The 17,497-nt window shown below is 41.7% G+C and overlaps 1 protein-coding gene across 1 annotated transcript in view; it reads left to right on the forward strand.

Moving 5' to 3' along the window:
- Positions 1-17,497, forward strand: part of ODAD1 (outer dynein arm docking complex subunit 1) — a 114,463-nt gene that overhangs the window by 15,544 nt on the left and 81,422 nt on the right. Inside the window, exons 4-5 of the mRNA XM_075276794.1 lie at positions 6,949-7,138; positions 8,081-8,200. Of these exons, the coding sequence (XP_075132895.1) occupies positions 6,949-7,138; positions 8,081-8,200 (310 nt within the window). The remainder of the gene's footprint in view (positions 1-6,948; positions 7,139-8,080; positions 8,201-17,497) is intronic.

The raw sequence follows: 17,497 nt of genomic DNA on the forward strand, positions 1-17,497 counted from the left end.
TGCATCGTTGTTTAGAACGTAAGCTGTGACAGATCTGTTTTGAAGCCGATTCTAATTGACACTGAAAGACAACTTAACTTGGAGGTTCCAATATTTATGACACTATGGATAGTACTACCGACTGTACTACTCTTGCTGTCAAGAAAATCAGAATGACCAATGGGCCTTTCCTTGGATACATCACCCTGGGTAAAGTGCACACTAGAGATGAGCGAACAGTGTTCGATGGAATTGGTATTTGATCAAATATCAGGCTGTTCGAAGTATTCGATTCCAATCGAATACCACACAGCAAACACAGTAAAAATTCGTATCCCCTCCCACCTTCCCTGGCGCTTTTTTTGCACCAATAACTGTGCAGGGGAGGTTGGACAGGAACTATGACAATGTAGGCATTGGAAAAAAAATTGAAAAAGCCATTGGCTGCCAAAATCAGGTGACCTCTGATTCGTAAGAATAGTGTCGGCCATGTTCCTCTCATTTTAGTTTTGGAGAGATAGGGAGAGCTTGGTTTCAGGGCGATACACTGATTTTAGCCTTGTCTAGGCAGGAAAAATTTCTTATAAAACAGCTCTTTTCAGAGCTACACTGCAGGAACATTGTACACATACAGTGAACCTGCCAGTCATGCAGCAGGGTAGCAACAAGGGATGTGGGAGAGGACATGGACGTGGATATCCAGCTGCTGATGCAAGGCTCAACTCACACCAAGGGCCAAAAACACTGCTGGTGCATGACTCAACTCACCCCAAGGGCCAAAAACTAAATCTCTGCTGTTTAAAGGCTCAACTCACCTCAAGGGCCAAAAACACTGCTGATCAAGGCTCATCTCACCCCAAGGGCCAAAAACACTGCTGATGCAAGGCTCAACTCACCCAAAGGGCCAAAAACACTGCTGGTGCAAGGCTCAACTCACACCAAGGGCCAAAAACACTGCTGGTGCATGACTCAACTCACCCCAAGGGCCAAAAACTAAATCTCTGCTGTTTAAAGGCTCAACTCACCTCAAGGGCCAAAAACACTGCTGATCAAGGCTCATCTCACCCCAAGGACCAAAAACACTGCTGATGCAAGGCTCAACTCACCCAAAGGGCCAAAAACACTGCTGGTGCATGACTCAACTCACCCCAAGGGCCAAAAACTAAATATCTGCTGTTTAAAGGCTCAACTCACCCCAAGGGCCAAAAACACTGCTGGTGCAAGGCTCAACTCACCCAAAGGGCCTAACATTCTGCTGGTGCAATGCTCAACTCAATTAAAGATGCAACATTTAGATAGCTTCTTTCTAAACCGATTCCTTCTTTCTAAAACGTGATTCCTTTTGATAAGATGTGATGGCTGTTTCCAGCCCTGATTATTCTGGTTGATCGTGTTCAGTAATGAGGCCAGCTCAGCATTAGGATCTTGTATGTTAGGTTGTCCATGCCCACTAATGTGCATGAAAACTCGATCACAGTAAATGTTCTTATTTTTCTCCAATTCAATCTCTGAATGAACTGCTCTGAAAGATGGCCTAGGCACTGCTGCAATGGCAATCACTGGGTTTTCCTGTTCTGGTTCCAAAGAATCTTGTGTCTTACTTGAAGAAGAGACCATCTTAGTCTGACTGCTGGTTATATGTGCTGCAGCATTTGGAGTTGGGTCTGTCAGCCTTGTGATTAACTCCTCATTCTGGATCTCATTACTTTCAACAGTCTCTAAAGTCTTTTGACATTTTGACTTTTGTTCAGTTCCAAAGGACTCTGTGTTTAGATTTAGTTCAGTCGCAGCTCCAGAAGATGCCTTGGAAGGCAAGGTTTCCTTTAGTGGCTCCATCTCAGCAGGATGATGATGATGAAGCTTGGTTAAATCTGGTGTCGGAAGGGAAAGTGATTTCTGATCTACATCTAAAGTACTGGAGCATGTTGTTTGGACTATTATCGGCTTTCCCGATCTGTGCCCCGGGTAAAGCGCTATCAGTCCGGTACCGTAGGGCTTTACAGTCAGAAGGGCGTTTCTGACACTTAGCCAGGGACGCCCTTCTGCCCAGCAGCGCCTATCGCACTGTACTGTGGAGCAGGGAGGAACTCCCCTCTCCCCTCCTGATAATACTCGTCTATGGACGAGCTGTGTGAGCAGAGGGAAGGGGCGTTCCTCCCTGCTCCACAGTACAGCGCGATAGGCGCTGCTGGGCAGAAGGGCGTCCCTGGCTAAGTGTCAGAAATGCCCTTCTGACCGTAAAGCCCTATGGTACCGGACCGATAGCGCTTTACCCGGGGCACAGATTGGGAAAGCCTTTCGCTTTCCAGCAGTATATAAAACTGCATGTGCCCAATCTGATGAAAGGTCCTCTTTAAAGGGCCTAAAACTCTGCAGGTAAAAGGCTGAAGCCACCTCAAGGGCCTCAGTCTCTGCTGGTAGCTCAGCTAGAGGGACTCTAACTTAATTAGGAAGGGCTCACATTAGGGGCCAGATAAGTGAATTTTTGAAGGTCTTACCACGTACACACACACACACACATCCACAATGACAGTTAAGGGTGGGTACTGTTGGAATTCCCATTACCTATGCCATCTGTGGTTGTCATGGGCAACGTGATTTAAAGGGGTGCATGCTAATGTTTCTTTAGCTTAAAATTTGTATTTCTGTCCATACAATTGGGAGGAAAGAAGGTTTCCAGGTATTTTTCCACTTTCATAGAGGTTTTGAGTGTGGAAAGTGTGTAGTTGATAGGCTGTGATGGTGGGGTAAAACTGTGACTTGGGCTTGTTAGATGCTCCCAGGCATGCTTCCTCTGCTGTCCCAGTTGCATTGCAGAGGTGTTGTCATCATTTGCTGAGGTGTCATAGTGGACTTGGTGACCCTTCTGTGTCGAATAGCGGTTTCCCCTGAAACAAGCATTTTTTTTTCCCCATAGACTATAATGGGGTACGATATTCGATCAAATAGTTGAATATTGAGGGGCTATTCGAAACGAATATCTAATATTTCACTGTTCGCTCATCTTTAGTGCACACCACTGTCGACACACTTTCGTGGAACACTGGGTTAATGTTTTTTTAGCAACTGCCCCAATCCAGATATGCAGCAGGGCAAGGAGCTAGTTCCAACACCATGCAGGGCCCATCCACCTCCTCTGGATCTTAACCAAAGCATGTTGTTGCTTCCACTCCTTTCTCCTCCTCCATCTTCATTTCATGGGTGTAAAGCAAAGTCCTGTAATGTGGTTTTGCAATTAATGAGTCTGGATCAGAGAAGCCACACAGTGGAGGAGCTGTTTCGCTGTATTCTGCAGAAAGTATCTCAACAGATGGCCCCTCACCAACTTTTACTGGGCAGTGTTGCCAGCGACAATGGCACAAATATTGTTGCTGCACTGCAGGTAGAATGAATAACACATTATTCCTGTATGGCACTTGCTCTTAAGCTTGTCGTTTGCGGCTTTATTAACCTGTATAGTGACTTAAAAAGATGCTGCTCATGGCAAGATAAATCTTGGTGAATTTTAGCCATTCATTGTCTCCAATGAATTGAAATACTTTCAATACTGCCATAATAACAGTATCTAGATAACTGTCAGCAGCATGTTCCAAACCCTCTGTGATTGGTGACTGCCCCATTCCTTATACAGACTTATGGAGCACAGTGGACTGATAATGTCAGATTGTCATGGGAATTGGAGGTTTTATATTTTCATACTGCCACTTCTTTATGCAGCCTGTAATACAAATGTTGATCATTGTAATGCTTTGCATTAGTGATCAGACCCCCTGGGGTTTAAGACCCCTATGGGGTATAATAAATGTAGTAAAAAAATAAGAAGATTAACAATTATTCAAAAATATAAAATTCTAATCACCTCCCTTTAACTAGAACATATATAAACGTTAAAAAATAATGTGGAACACATACACATTTGGTGTTTCTGTGTCTGAAATGCCCTATCTACAAACTTAGAAAAAAAAAAATTGTTTCCATATGGTGAATGCTGTACCCTGAAAAAAAAAATGAAGAGAGCCAAAACCACCAGTCTTTTGCCTCTCCTAAAAATTTAAATAAAAAGTAATTAAAATAATGTATATTCCCCAAAATGGTATAACTAAAAAGAATCTGGCATCTGGCCTCTTTTTTGAAAGGAGATAAAATCTAAAAAAAAGTATATAATAATTTGGTATCACTGTAATCATGCCAACCTATAGAATACAGGGGACATGTAATTTTGGCTGCATAGTGCATATCGTAAAAACAAAGACTAAGAATGTCACACAAATTCAGTTTCTCTTATTTCACCCCATTCTGAATTTTTTTCCAGCTTCCCAGTATATTGTACGGAATATTAAATACAATTATTCAATTATGAAATACAATTTGTCCTGCAAACATGAAGCCTTCATATGGCTCTGTGAATGGAAAAATTCAAAAAAGGTATGAGCTTTAGAAGGCAGGGAGTCAGAAACAAAAATTGAAACATGCTTACAGCAGGAAGGAGTAATTCCTATATAGTGCAGATAGCCATGTTAGGGTCCATTCACACGGAGTAACGTGCCGCGTGATGTGGCACGTATAAGACGTGTGAGACTTTGCGCGCTGTAAAAGCTCCCATTGATTTCAATGGGAGCCTGGATCGTATACGCAGCGTTATTTTGCGGCTGTGAGTTTGCAGCCGCAAAATAACGCGGCGTATACGATCCAGGATCCCATTGAAATCAATGGGAGTTTTTACGGTGCGCAAAGTCTCACATGCCGTATACGTGCCACATCACGCGGCACTTTACTCCGTGTGAATGCACCCTTAGCCATCAAACATATTGAGAAGGCATAGGTTTGGTCTATAAACACCTATGCTATATACCGGTGTTAATACAGTAATCTTTCTGTCTGTTACTGATGCACACCACAGTTCATCCTCCAGTAATGGTGCAACTCGTCTAGGCAGTCCTTATGGAGCAACCGTCTAGCCAAACTTCCACTCTCACAGATCATCTACCAAAGCTCTTTAATGGTGAAGGAAGGGAGACCCACACACTGGAGATGATTGGACCTTCCTTGTAGGGTTCTTTACTACATGATAGATACAGGTAAAATGCAATAGCAACACTTGGTCACAACAGCAAAGAACGGTTCTCCAGTGACCGAAACTGTGCAGTGAATTTGACGCCTTTCTCTTAGAACCCATACCATGGCTAAGCAGTCTGGCTACAGCTCAAATTCTAGGAAGCAGCCAACAAGTCTGGAGTGCTGATGTGCGTTCTGACTACAAGCTAACCTGGTCATAGATCCAGCCATCCGAGCAGCAATCCACTCCTGTGGGCTCCACTTGTTTGAGCTCCACCCCTCATTCAGTATGGGAATGGCCTCTTAAGTGGAATGCACTATTTGCTCTCATGCCTGCGCAACCCTTGATTTCAATGGGATGCACAGTGGGAGAGGAACACAATTTCTCCTATAGTGCAACATTTAGTTGCAGCTCTGTTCTATCTATTATGACCCATCATGCAATCCAGCTTCCAGAAACCTCCCAACGCACAATTGCATGATGACTTACACCATTCAATGTGAAGACAGAAGACAACAAAAACCATTGAAAAGTCATTGGAAAAACATTTTTCAATAGCATTTCATTGTCTTTTGTCATCTCGTGTAATAACATATCATGCTGCAGCAGTTTAACCAATTGCAGAAATTCTGGTTAACTCTGCTGCATCTGTATATTGAATGATATATTGTATTTTTACTTGACTGAATTACTAAGATGAGCAATCCCACTAATTTCTCTCACATGTACTCTATAGTCTACTGAATAAACATATTGTTACACCTGATGGGAACCAAGATGATCAAATTCACTTAGTGCCTGAGCATTTAATCAAAATGGTCCATTTTCTGTAAGATGTTTTCTCCTATCCAAACTTAACACTTTTCCCATACAGTGATCATGTGATGTAAAATATCCTCAAATAAATGTGTTCGTTATATTGCCTTTAATTTAAAGTGTTATATAAAGACCATATTACTGTAATCAGCTTTATGGCGCATAACTATTTGACTCTATACTGTAGACGTCTTCTGTCATACATAAAATGGTCAGGTGCTTGTATCATCGATATAAAATACATGCATACAATCTTTTACTGATGTTACTTATATATACAATATACATTTATTTTAAGCTGATGACATCTATTACGTAACACAGAAAAATGGTCACAAATATACTTTTTACCATACTCTAGGATAAATGTATGAAAGATGTTATGTTCTTCAGCAGCAAGAAATGCAGAGAGTACTGTATGCTCTCCTAAAATCCCCAAGAACAAGTTAATTTTACTAGTCGCTGGCTATACTATTGCCAATTATCACTGTGTGTATTTTATACATCACTTCTGTCTGTCGTGTCAGGAGACACTTTCCTGCTGGTCTAATGGTGTACCCTTAGCAGAGCAATGATATTTCATCTTACACCTTCTCTAATACTCTTCCTGTTCTTTATATCTCACTGCTATCAGTAATGCTGACAGAATGAAAACTTGTGATACTGTCAGGTACATGTTATCATTGATGAGGAGGGAAGGAAACTTTTACATGAAACCAAGAGATAAACTGTCTCTCGGGTGGATAAAGCAGATAAAAGTTTATTTAGAAGTGAGGTGACATCAAATAGAGTATTAAACGTAGAGATAATAAATGAAACAAAGAATTAGGAAAATTGGCATATACAGTACAGTACATGTGACTTATGAACATTATGTGGCCTAACAAACTCCTCTATCTAGAATAATGTTTCTGGACTTTGCTAGGTTCCAAGTAACTAGATCATAGGGTGCTATATATCTTGGAGCACAGGTTGAGCCATACTGTGCTTACCAAAGATCATCTCATCTCATACACAGATATATGCTGTATTTCACTGTCTTATAAAATCTAATGCTTACTGCTGCATAAATAACTAACACTAGTAACTTTTTGCAGAGCAGAGATGCGTGCGCTAGAAAAAGAAAGGGATGAATTACTGAAGGATTTGAGGCTTTCAGAGAGTCGAAGTAACCAGTCCCGTGACCAGGACCATCAGGAAAAATTGCATTCCTTGCTAGAACAGAAGAATGAATTGGATGAGCAGGTGGCCTCTGAGAAGCAAACACTTGCTGATCTGGATCAAGAGGTACGAATAAATGCGTAAACAGTGGAAAATGATTAAAAGGTTAAAAGAGACATCCAGTTAAACCATCCAGTTCAACCCCCTTACCTGTAATGCTCAACAAAAATCTTCATAAGGCATAAGCCTATTTTTACATATTTTAGGGGGAATAAAATCTTTTCCAACTCCAAATCTGTCACTTAGAATAAATCTTTGTATCAACAACCTATCTCCAGTAATTTACGACGCATCATTTGCAGGCATCCAGGCCCTTGTAAACTCTTACACAATTATCCATGAGAACTTCCTCTGTCAGAGGGTTTCAAAGTGTCTCTGATCTTACAATAAAAAATCCCCTTCCATGTTAATGTGGAAACATTTCCCCCTTGCTATAGTAACAGTCCTGGGTGTAAATAGACATTGACTTTCAGATAATGGCCCTAGATATACTGTACTGTATTTACATTTATTTTTATGCCATCACTCAGATCTTGTTTTGCACTAAATAACTGCATTGAATCTTTTTGGATAGTAGAGGAGAGCAAAACTAAACCATATAATTGGATAAGTATATATATGGGCTCGTGCTATAGATTTACATTAATGTTAACCGCCAGTGATATGGTATTTACCCTAGTAACAAATTCTGAAATTCCTATGGCATTCCTTCTATTACTAACGCCCAAATTTTCTGTGCTACCAATATCTAAAAAGCCATGTACGTGCATGGGGCCTAAATCCAAGTGTGACTCTCTTGCCTTCAGAAGGTCACTGCAAGATCATTAAAAAAAACATTAAAAAGAATAGATGGTTACTGTGGTACCTCGCTATTAATGGTCACCCATTGAGTATTTTTATGTTCATATTGCAACAAACTAACATATGTATATATGTGATAAAGGCTAAGAACCATTTTACATCTTTAATGACCAAAACCAACTGCAATGGATATGTCTGTTTTTTTAGATAAAATCTTGGGAAAGGAAAATCTATAATCAGAGGAAGCAAATAAGGGGACCTTCAGGATCTGCAAAGAACACTCAGACACAAAAAAATGTTAAGGTTATGGAGAATCGCCTGGATCGGGTAAGAGGCACAAAGTAAAATAACGTCCTTAACTAGTGAACTACAATGTGGATATCTATTTTCCATGCAGCACAATGGGTGACGGTGGCTCTCCACATCATGAGTTCTGAACATAGCTTTTGTGGTTTTAGTTAACATAGGTGGGTCTTGATCAACAGGTCTCATGTCAGCTTTGCTTGCCAAGCCCAAATAATACATATAAGTGGATGTTTTCTCTTTTAGTCTATGAATATTCTGCCTTTATTTGTTTACCTGTCTGGTATTATAACCAATGTGTCACTCAATTATATAGTTCTGTTGAAATCATTTTTACCTCCTATAAAGTCATATTTTATAGGAAAATTAATGTTCAAGACATACTGTACATGGCAAACTGGACCTAGCAGGTAAGCAAGGCATGACATTAGTGACATGGAGAGCCACCTGCAGCTTATTGGATATCATAATATCCACCTGCTATAGTAGAAGAAAAGAGATGATTACTAACCTTAATGTAACAGATCCAGGAAGTCCTAAATAACAGGGCGATAATTGCAGACTTTCTAATACGTGCCATTAGCACAAGCTGACAAATATAAATATTTCCCTGAGACTGAGAAATGCCTTCCATTGGTAGAGAATAATTACTTACATGATTTTTCTGACAGTCTCAGTTAATGATTCACAAGATAATTATTTTCCTTTGAATCTAGATTTGATCACAGCCTCACTGAGCATAATTAGCATCTTACTTAATTGTCATTCTTGCAACAAAATAGTTCCTAGCTTGGTATTTTACACAGAAAAAAAACTTATACAGTACATTATCTTTACTCAAAATCTGAAAATTAAAGTTGAACTGCTGTTGAAGGGGATTTCACACTAAACAAGTTATTCCTACCCCAAGTGATCAGTAGAACGGGAGAGTTTAATGAATAGAGCAGCGGTCAGGCGTTGTGCACACCATTCCATTTATTTGTTAGGGAGTGCTGGAATAAATTCGCCAGTTCTTATGATCAGTGGGGGTCTGAGCATTTGGACTCCCATTGATCTGTATGTTGTCCCCTTTCCTATGGATAGGGTATAACTGGTTTCAGAGGAAAAACCCTTTAACCCAAGTACCCTACACCCTGCAAGTCATCTCTTCATTTTTTATTTTTTTGGACAACTGAAGTAAATATCATGGATTCCCCGAAATATTTACAGTCATATATTGCGTTCCTTTTAAAGAGTCCATGTCCCTGTATCATGCTTCACAAAGACCCAATATAGAGAAAGATTGGCAGGAAAAGACATCAGTCACATCAGAACTGCATTTTTTTTTTTTTTACCCATGGACAATCCCTTTAATACAGACCTCATCCTCAGATTCTAAAATTCAGTCAAGCCCAGTTCCCATTTCTGCTGCAGTTGGTTGTTTTGGTAAGCATAAAGACCATGGCTGACATGACTTCCTCCTCTTGCTTCCTATCCAACAATGACTATCCTCAGCAGATAACATTGAAGAATACTGTGGACTACCCTGTACCGTTTAGTTATTACAGAAAACTATTTATACAGTCACTAAAAACAGCAGTGTTGGCAGAACACAAAGGAGAGAACTAGAGGATCAAGTGTATTGGTGCATGCACAGTGCACACCTTAAACTATAGATGTGAAACTCAGGCCTGTGGGCTAAATATCACCCGCTGAGTGATTATATTTGGCCCATGAGAAAATACCAAAAATCTATTAGAGCTGGCCTTCCAGTAGACAGCACATGCACCGATAATCCTACAAATCCCAGAAATCTCTGCTGGTGCATTGATGCAGCAATCAGGACCCACAAGTGCCCCCTCCTCTGTTGACAACCTGATGCTACCATATGCAATGCGCCACCCCTCCCAAAAATGGCCAAATTATGGGTGGAAAACAGAAGCTTTCTAGAAAAGTGGGAAGTAGAATATTTGCTAACAAATGTAAAACACAAACCTGTTTGTCTCGTTTTTGAAGAAAATGTAGCTGTAACCAAAGAATATAACATAAGAAGACACTATGAGACAATACACCATGGCAAATACAAGGAACTGATCATAGCACAAAAGTGCCAGAAAGTGGAGAAGATGAAAAGAAGTTTGATTCACAACAGATTCTGTTCACAAAAGTGAGACTGCTGTAAGGATTAGTTTTATTGTAGCTGCAGAGATATCACAGGCCCTTTTATGAGGAAGAGTTTGGCAAAAAGTGCACGATCAAGGTTTGTGACAGTGTGCCCAGATGAAACACAAGCATTTTTCAACGTGAGCCTTTGCAGAAACATAGTAGCTGATCGTGCATGTGATCTTGCCACAAATCTACATGAACAACTAATGGAAAAGGGAAAAGATTTCATTGCATTTCCCTTGGTGTGGATGAGAGCAAAAACACATTTGCTACTGCCCAGCTGTCTATCTTCATCCGTGGTGTGGACTCAAATCTGTGCAATATCGAGGGACTTTTGGGATTAAAATCAATGCATAGCACAACTAAAGCAAAAGAAGTCTTTGAAGAGGTTTCCAAATGTTTAACTCAATTGAAGCCACCTTGTGAAAAACTAGTGGCAAACAGATAGTGCACCCATGATATGCAGTCAAAAGAGTGGACTGATGGCTGGGATTCAGGGGAGAAGATGCAGGAAGAGAATTGCAGCTGCATCATACATCAGGAATTGTTGTGTGGCAAAGTCCTGAAGTTGCAGCACCATAACATGAGTATTATGGGAAAAATATGCAAATCTACCTTCCATGATGTAATTAGGAAGACAGTTGCTGCCTCAGTATTGCAAACCAATAGAGAGCGCTCACTGGAATGTGCAAGCCTGTCTTAAGACAGTATTCCAGTGAAATAACCCAATAATGGCTGCTCCCTTTAGCATCATGCCCGACCTTCCAAGAGACCTTTGTTTTGCAATGACGCTGGGATTATTACCAGGTATAGTCTCTCAATCGAGGACAGCTGTTTCGATCTACTTGGATCTCTTCAGCCCGATGTAGAGAGGACTATAACCTGGTAGAGGTGAGAGGCTTAGACAGGGTTAGGGCGATATTGTCACTCCTTAGGGAGAGACCACCATATAGGTGTGTGGAGACTTGTTACGCCTTTAGCACTCCTCTTTGCAAGGAACTATGGGAAGAATATGCAAATTAACTTTAGAAGAGCTAAAGGTTTGAACCATCACCAGTTCTAGTCTTTTCTGGAGGCGTGCTGAAACACACAGAGGTGAGATGGTTAAGTAGAAATTTGACAATTTCTAGAGAGCAAAGAGAAAGACAGAGCAGAGTTCTAGGATACAGAGTCTCTGTGTGAGCTGGCATTTCTCTGTGATATCATAACCTTTCTTGATGTAGTGAACCTGCAGCTTCAGGGCTGGGGCCGTGTCATCACAGACATGTACGCTGCAGTGAGGGCTTTTAAAATGAAATTCTATCTGTGGGAGACTCCGATGCTGCAAGGAAATCTGGGCCATTTTCCTCGCTGCCAAACCATAAAAATGCAGATCTCTACCGCCGTGTTCCCAAATGCACAGTATGCAGAATTTACCCAGCGATTTACTGAGTTTGATGCCCAGAAATGTAGGTTTGAACGGCTTAGTAATCTGTTTGCAATTGATGTGAAAAGTGCACCAACTAACACCCACATGGAGCTGACTGAACTCCAATAACACGCTGAAGTCATAGTATGATGCTGTGGGCGCTGCACAATTTCCACATTACATCCATGACACAATGCCTCAGCTCCATACCCAAGCTGCTCAAATGCTCTCTATGTTCGGCAGCACATATCTGTACAAGCAACTATTCTACTTGATGAACGTGAACAAAACATCTCACAAGAGTCTTCTCTCTTCTTCACTCAATCCTGACCCTGACCCCAAACGTTGATGAACTAGTATCCAAGAAAATATGACAGGTATCTGGCTTGAATCAGTGTGCATCAGAGTAGATGTGAGCGTAGCAAACTGAGCTTGATTGACTTCTTTATGCACTTTTCCTTCCTACTCCAAGGCATGTACTTGAATGGTTAGATTTCCATTGAAGGAAATTACTATTCTAATAACAAAAGGTTACTACTGAAATGTGACTCAGAAGGTTCAAATAGAGAAAGGCATACAATTTATTTTTTCATTTTATTTAAAGGGGCTCTATCACTAGCAAAAGTCATTTTTAACTAATCACATCCTTGCATAGCCTTTAGAAAGTCTATTCCACACCTACCTATAGTATGTAGATTGCCTCAGTGGTTTCTGAATAAGTCCGTTTTTATTCATATGCTAATTAGACTGGTGCATGATACATCGTGCACACCTCTCCTATTGTTTTCTATGGGAGACTGCTACTGCTGTTGGTGATGACTCAGCTTCCTGTTTGCCTCACACACATAGGAGATAATAGAAGAGAAGAGGCTGCTGGGAACTTCCTGTGCTGGCTGGAGGCTCATTAGCATATGAACAAAAACGGACTTTTTCAGAAACCACTGAGGCAATCTACATACTAAAGGTAGGTGTAAAGTAGCATTTCTAAAGTCTATGCAAGCATGTGATTAGTTAAAAATGACTTTTCCCAGTGATAGAGCCCCTTTAAGAAATGAATGCCACAAATGTGTCTTCTGTTTGACATTTGATTTCACATTTGTTTATACTGTAGTATTAAAGGGGTTGTCCCATCACAAGGATCCTATCTATACTGCTTGTTAATGTGGAAGTAAGACTTTTCCTAAATACACTGCTTCAGCAAAATTGCTTTGTTTGTTCACTATCTTTATTCAATTCATTGTTAACACAGCCCTTGACTTAGCTGCTCATGAGTCAAGTGATGTATCTGCTGCTCTCAGGGAGGAGGGGCTAAGTGCACGGGAGAGAGCCTGTGTTTCTAGCTATTCCTGTGTCTACACCATGTGACCTAACTCCCTGCTATCAGATAGGGGAGAGGAGCTGCTTTCATTTCTTCTGTTCTCCCAGTTATCAGGCTAGCTAATTCAGTTGTGTTCATTATGGCAGAGACAGGCAGTCTCTGTATCTAACACAGAATGGAGTTGCTGCTGCCTGTACTTCATAGTCCAATGTGGGTGGGCGGAGCTACACACTAATTTGGGGGCGGAGCTAAATGGCAGGTTGCATGTGAAACCCCGTCCACTAAATGATGCAAGAAACCAGGAAGAAAGAAGATTTTACAGCAGTGAAGACTGGTGAGTATGCGACATGGGAATACCCCTTTAAACTTAGCTTATTCCAGCTTCAAGTTTGTTTCTAAATGAAAAAGTTAATCGTTATATCTGACGAGAAGGAAAATTTATTTAAATGGGTATTCCCATGTACATAATCATATCTATATTTGTAGATAATTAATAGCTAAACATTTTTGCAAACATAAGTAATTAAAAATTCTGCAGAGTTTTAAAGATTTCATCTAACTTTCTTAGTGGTGACAGTCTTTTATCTTGATCGGTTGCCATGGATACGACCACTAATGCAGAAACTTTCTATGGTCTGGGGCAGACCTGGGCAAAGTCCGGCCCGCGGGCCATATCCGGCCCTCTGACTGATTCAGTCCGGCCCGCACAGCTTTGACTAGGGAGGCGTGTCTAGGGGGCGTGTCTAGGGGGCGTGTCTTAGTGCCGGCCGAAGATGGAGACGTGGAGCATGTCAAAGTACTGAGAGATGTAAGGTGAGCTGCAGGGGGGAGAGAGAGTGTGTCTATATATGTGTGTGTGTCTATATGTGTCTGTGTGTGTGTCTGTCTATATGTGTGTCTGTCTATATGTGTGCTGTCTATATGTGTGTCTGTCTATATGTGTGCGTGTCTATGTGTGTCTGTCTATATGTGTGCCTGTCTATATCTGTGCCTGTCTATATGTATGTGTGCCTGTCTATATGTATGTGTGCCTGTCTATATGTGTGTGTGCCTGTCTATATGTATGTGTGCCTGTCTATATGTGTGTGTGTGTGTCTATATGTGTCTGTGTCTATATGTGTGGTGTCTATATGTGTGCCTGTCTATATGTGTCTGTATGTGTGTCTGTCTGTCTATATGTGTGTCTGTCTATATGTCTGTCTGTCTATATGTGTGTCTGTCTATATGTGTGTCTGTCTATATGTGTCTGTATGTGTGTGTGTCTATATGTGTCTGTATGTGTGTGTGTCTATATGTGTGTGTCTATATGTGTCTGTATGTGTGTGTGTCTGTATGTGTGCCTGTCTATATGTGTCTGTGTCTGTGTCTGTGTCTGTGTCTGTGTCTGTGTCTGTGTCTGTGTCTGTGTCTGTGTGTGTCTCAGTAACCTAGGGTTCGGGGGATATTGTCACTCCTTAGGGAGAGACCACCGTATAGGTGTGTGGAGACTTGTTAAGCCTTTAGCACTCCACTTTGCAAGGAACTATGGGAAGAATATGCAAATCCGCCTTCCATGATGTAATTAGGAAGACAGTTGCTGCCTCATTGTTGCAAACCAATAGAGGGCGCTCACTGGAATGTGCAAGCCTGTCTTAAGACAGGATTCCAGTGAAATAACCCAATAATGGCTGCTCCCTTTAGCCTCATGCCCGACCTTCCAAGAGGCCTTTGTTTAGCAATGACGCTGGGATTAATACCAGGTATAGTCTCTCAATCGAGGACAGCTGTTTCGATCTGGTTTGATAACCTCTACCAGGTTATAGTCCTCTCTACATCGGGCTGATGAGATCCAACCAGATCGAAACAGCTGTCCTCGATTGAGAGACTATACCTGGTATTAATCTCAGCGTCATTGCTAAACAAAGGCCTCTTGGAAGGTCGGGCATGAGGCTAAAGGGAGCAGCCATTATTAGGTTATTTCACTGGAATCCTGTCTTAAGACAGGCTTGCACATTCCAGTGAGCGCCCTCTATTGGTTTGCAACAATGAGGCAGCAACTGTCTTCCTAATTACATCATGGAAGGCGGATTTGCATATTCTTCCCATAGTTCCTTGCAAAGTGGAGTGCTAAAGGCTTAACAAGTCTCCACACACCTATATGGTGGTCTCTCCCTAAGGAGTGACAATATCCCCCGAACCCTGTCTAAGCCTCTCACCTCTACCAGGTTATAGTCCTCTCTACATTGGGCTGATGAGATCCAACCAGATCGAAACAGCTGTCCTCGATTGAGAGACTATACCTGGTATTAATCCCAGCGTCATTGCTAAACAAAGGCCTCTTGGAAGGTCGGGCATGAGGCTAAAGGGAGCAGCCATTATTGGGTTATTTCACTGGAATCCTGTCTTAAGACAGGCTTGCACATTCCAGTGAGCTCCCTCTATTGGTTTGCAACAATGAGGCAGCAACTGTCTTCCTAATTACATCATGGAAGGCGGATTTGCATATTCTTCCCATAGTTTCAGTAACCTAGGGGCAGAGATGGAAGGGGAATGTTATACTAGGGCAGAGATGGAGGGGGGGGGGGACATGAAATGGGGAAAATAAAGGGGGATATGAAACTGAGGGAGAAATGGAGGGGGGACATGAAACTGGGGGTAGATGAAGAGGGCACAGACTGGGGGGACATTAAACCATGGAGGAAGCTGGAGGGGGACCTGTCTGCCTCTAGTTGCCCCCAGTTTAATGTCACCCTCCAGCTACCCCTACGGTTTAATGTCTGCTTCCAGCTTCCCCATTTTAATGTCCCCCTCTAGTTGCCCCCAGTTTCATGTCCCGCTCCAGCTGTCAATTTATTGACCCCCTCCAACTACCCCCACTGTTTAATGTCCCCCTCCAGCTGCCCCAGTTTCATGTCCCCTCTAGTTTCCACCAGTTTATACTGGGGCACCAGGAGAGGGGCTTAATACTATGGGGCAGTTGGAAGGGAACATTACAATGAGGGGGCATATAGTGTATAGGTGACTGTAGGAGGATTATACTGTGAGGGGACACATGGAAAGATGATTGGGAATGGGCGGAGTCAACGTAGAAGTGGGTGGAGCTAAATCTGTCGTGGCACGGCCCTCTAGCATAGTTTCAATTTCTTATACGGCCCCATGGGAAAATTAATTGCCCACCCCTGGTCTGGGGTCTTGTCAGGAAACCAGCTATGATTTCCTTATTGTAGCTGGGATATTAGGCAGGGACACTACTTGTATGAGAAGATATCCCGGCCACAATAAAGAAATCATGGCTGATTTTCTGACCTTAGAAAGTTTCTGCATTGGTGGTCATATCCATGGCAACCGATCCAGATCTCAGACTGTCACCACTAAGAAAGTTAGAGAAAATCTTTAAAACTCTGCAGAATTTTTAATTACTTATATTTGCAAAAATGTTTAACTTTTAATTATCTACAAATTTAAAAATAATTATGATCATGGGAATACCCCTTTAATTGTACACAGTTTTTCAATAAATATCAAGGTTGGGTCGCTACTTTGTCCAAGATTTTCATTTTCGTCCAGTGTATTTGAGATTGACACCCCTGCCCTAAAGGGGTTTCCAGGCAAAAAATCTTTTATAAAAAAGCTCTTAGTGCTATTAATGGGTTAATATCACCCAAATACCTTTATCAGTGTTTTGAGTGATTCCTAGGTTTCTCTGGGAGCTCCTGGCATCCTCTGCATTTGTTACATGGGTAGCATCCTGTTCTTTTATCTTACAACTACCATGATGCATTGCTCTTCACTCAGATCCCCCTCTCACTCCCTTCCTCACAACCCCATCTGTTTCCCTAGCTAGCCTGCGAACCTAGCCCATTTTCCTTGTGGCCGGAATCCAGCCTGTCATTTAATGGATTCTATTGCAGGCTACTCTATGTCTTAAACGCATCGGCTGTTGAGCTGTTGCATCCACCCCATTCCACCCACATTAACACAATGTGGTGAGCGAGGGGCAAAATAGGAGGTTGTTGCGCACTTTTGGTTCAAATTTGAGCCAAATTTGTGCCACGATACATCCTTCTATACAAGAAAACTATCATAGGGGAATTGATTAATTCCCCCCAATATGTCAAGATAAAAACATCAGAAAAACTTGTAAGGCTAACGCCCCACTGGGCGGAAAGGCAGTGCCAAAGCGCTGCAGGAAGAACCGCGGCGAGAACGTATTGCGGTTCTTTCCGAAGCGCTTTCAACAGAAAGTTCAGAGTTTTCCTCCACAGACTTTCTGTTACAATTATATTTATAGGAAAGTCACAAGCATTTCCATAGATATAATTGACATGCTGCGATTTTCAAAACTGTGACGGTTTTGGAAATCGCAGCGTGTCCGTGCTGCGATTTTTTTCCATAAAGTGAGCATGGGATTCACATGAATCCCATCCACTTTGCAAGTACCTTAAAACGCTGCTATTTTTACCACAGTGTT

Source organism: Leptodactylus fuscus, chromosome 6 (assembly GCF_031893055.1).
Source record: "Leptodactylus fuscus isolate aLepFus1 chromosome 6, aLepFus1.hap2, whole genome shotgun sequence".
NCBI classification, from domain to species: Eukaryota; Metazoa; Chordata; class Amphibia; order Anura; family Leptodactylidae; genus Leptodactylus; species Leptodactylus fuscus.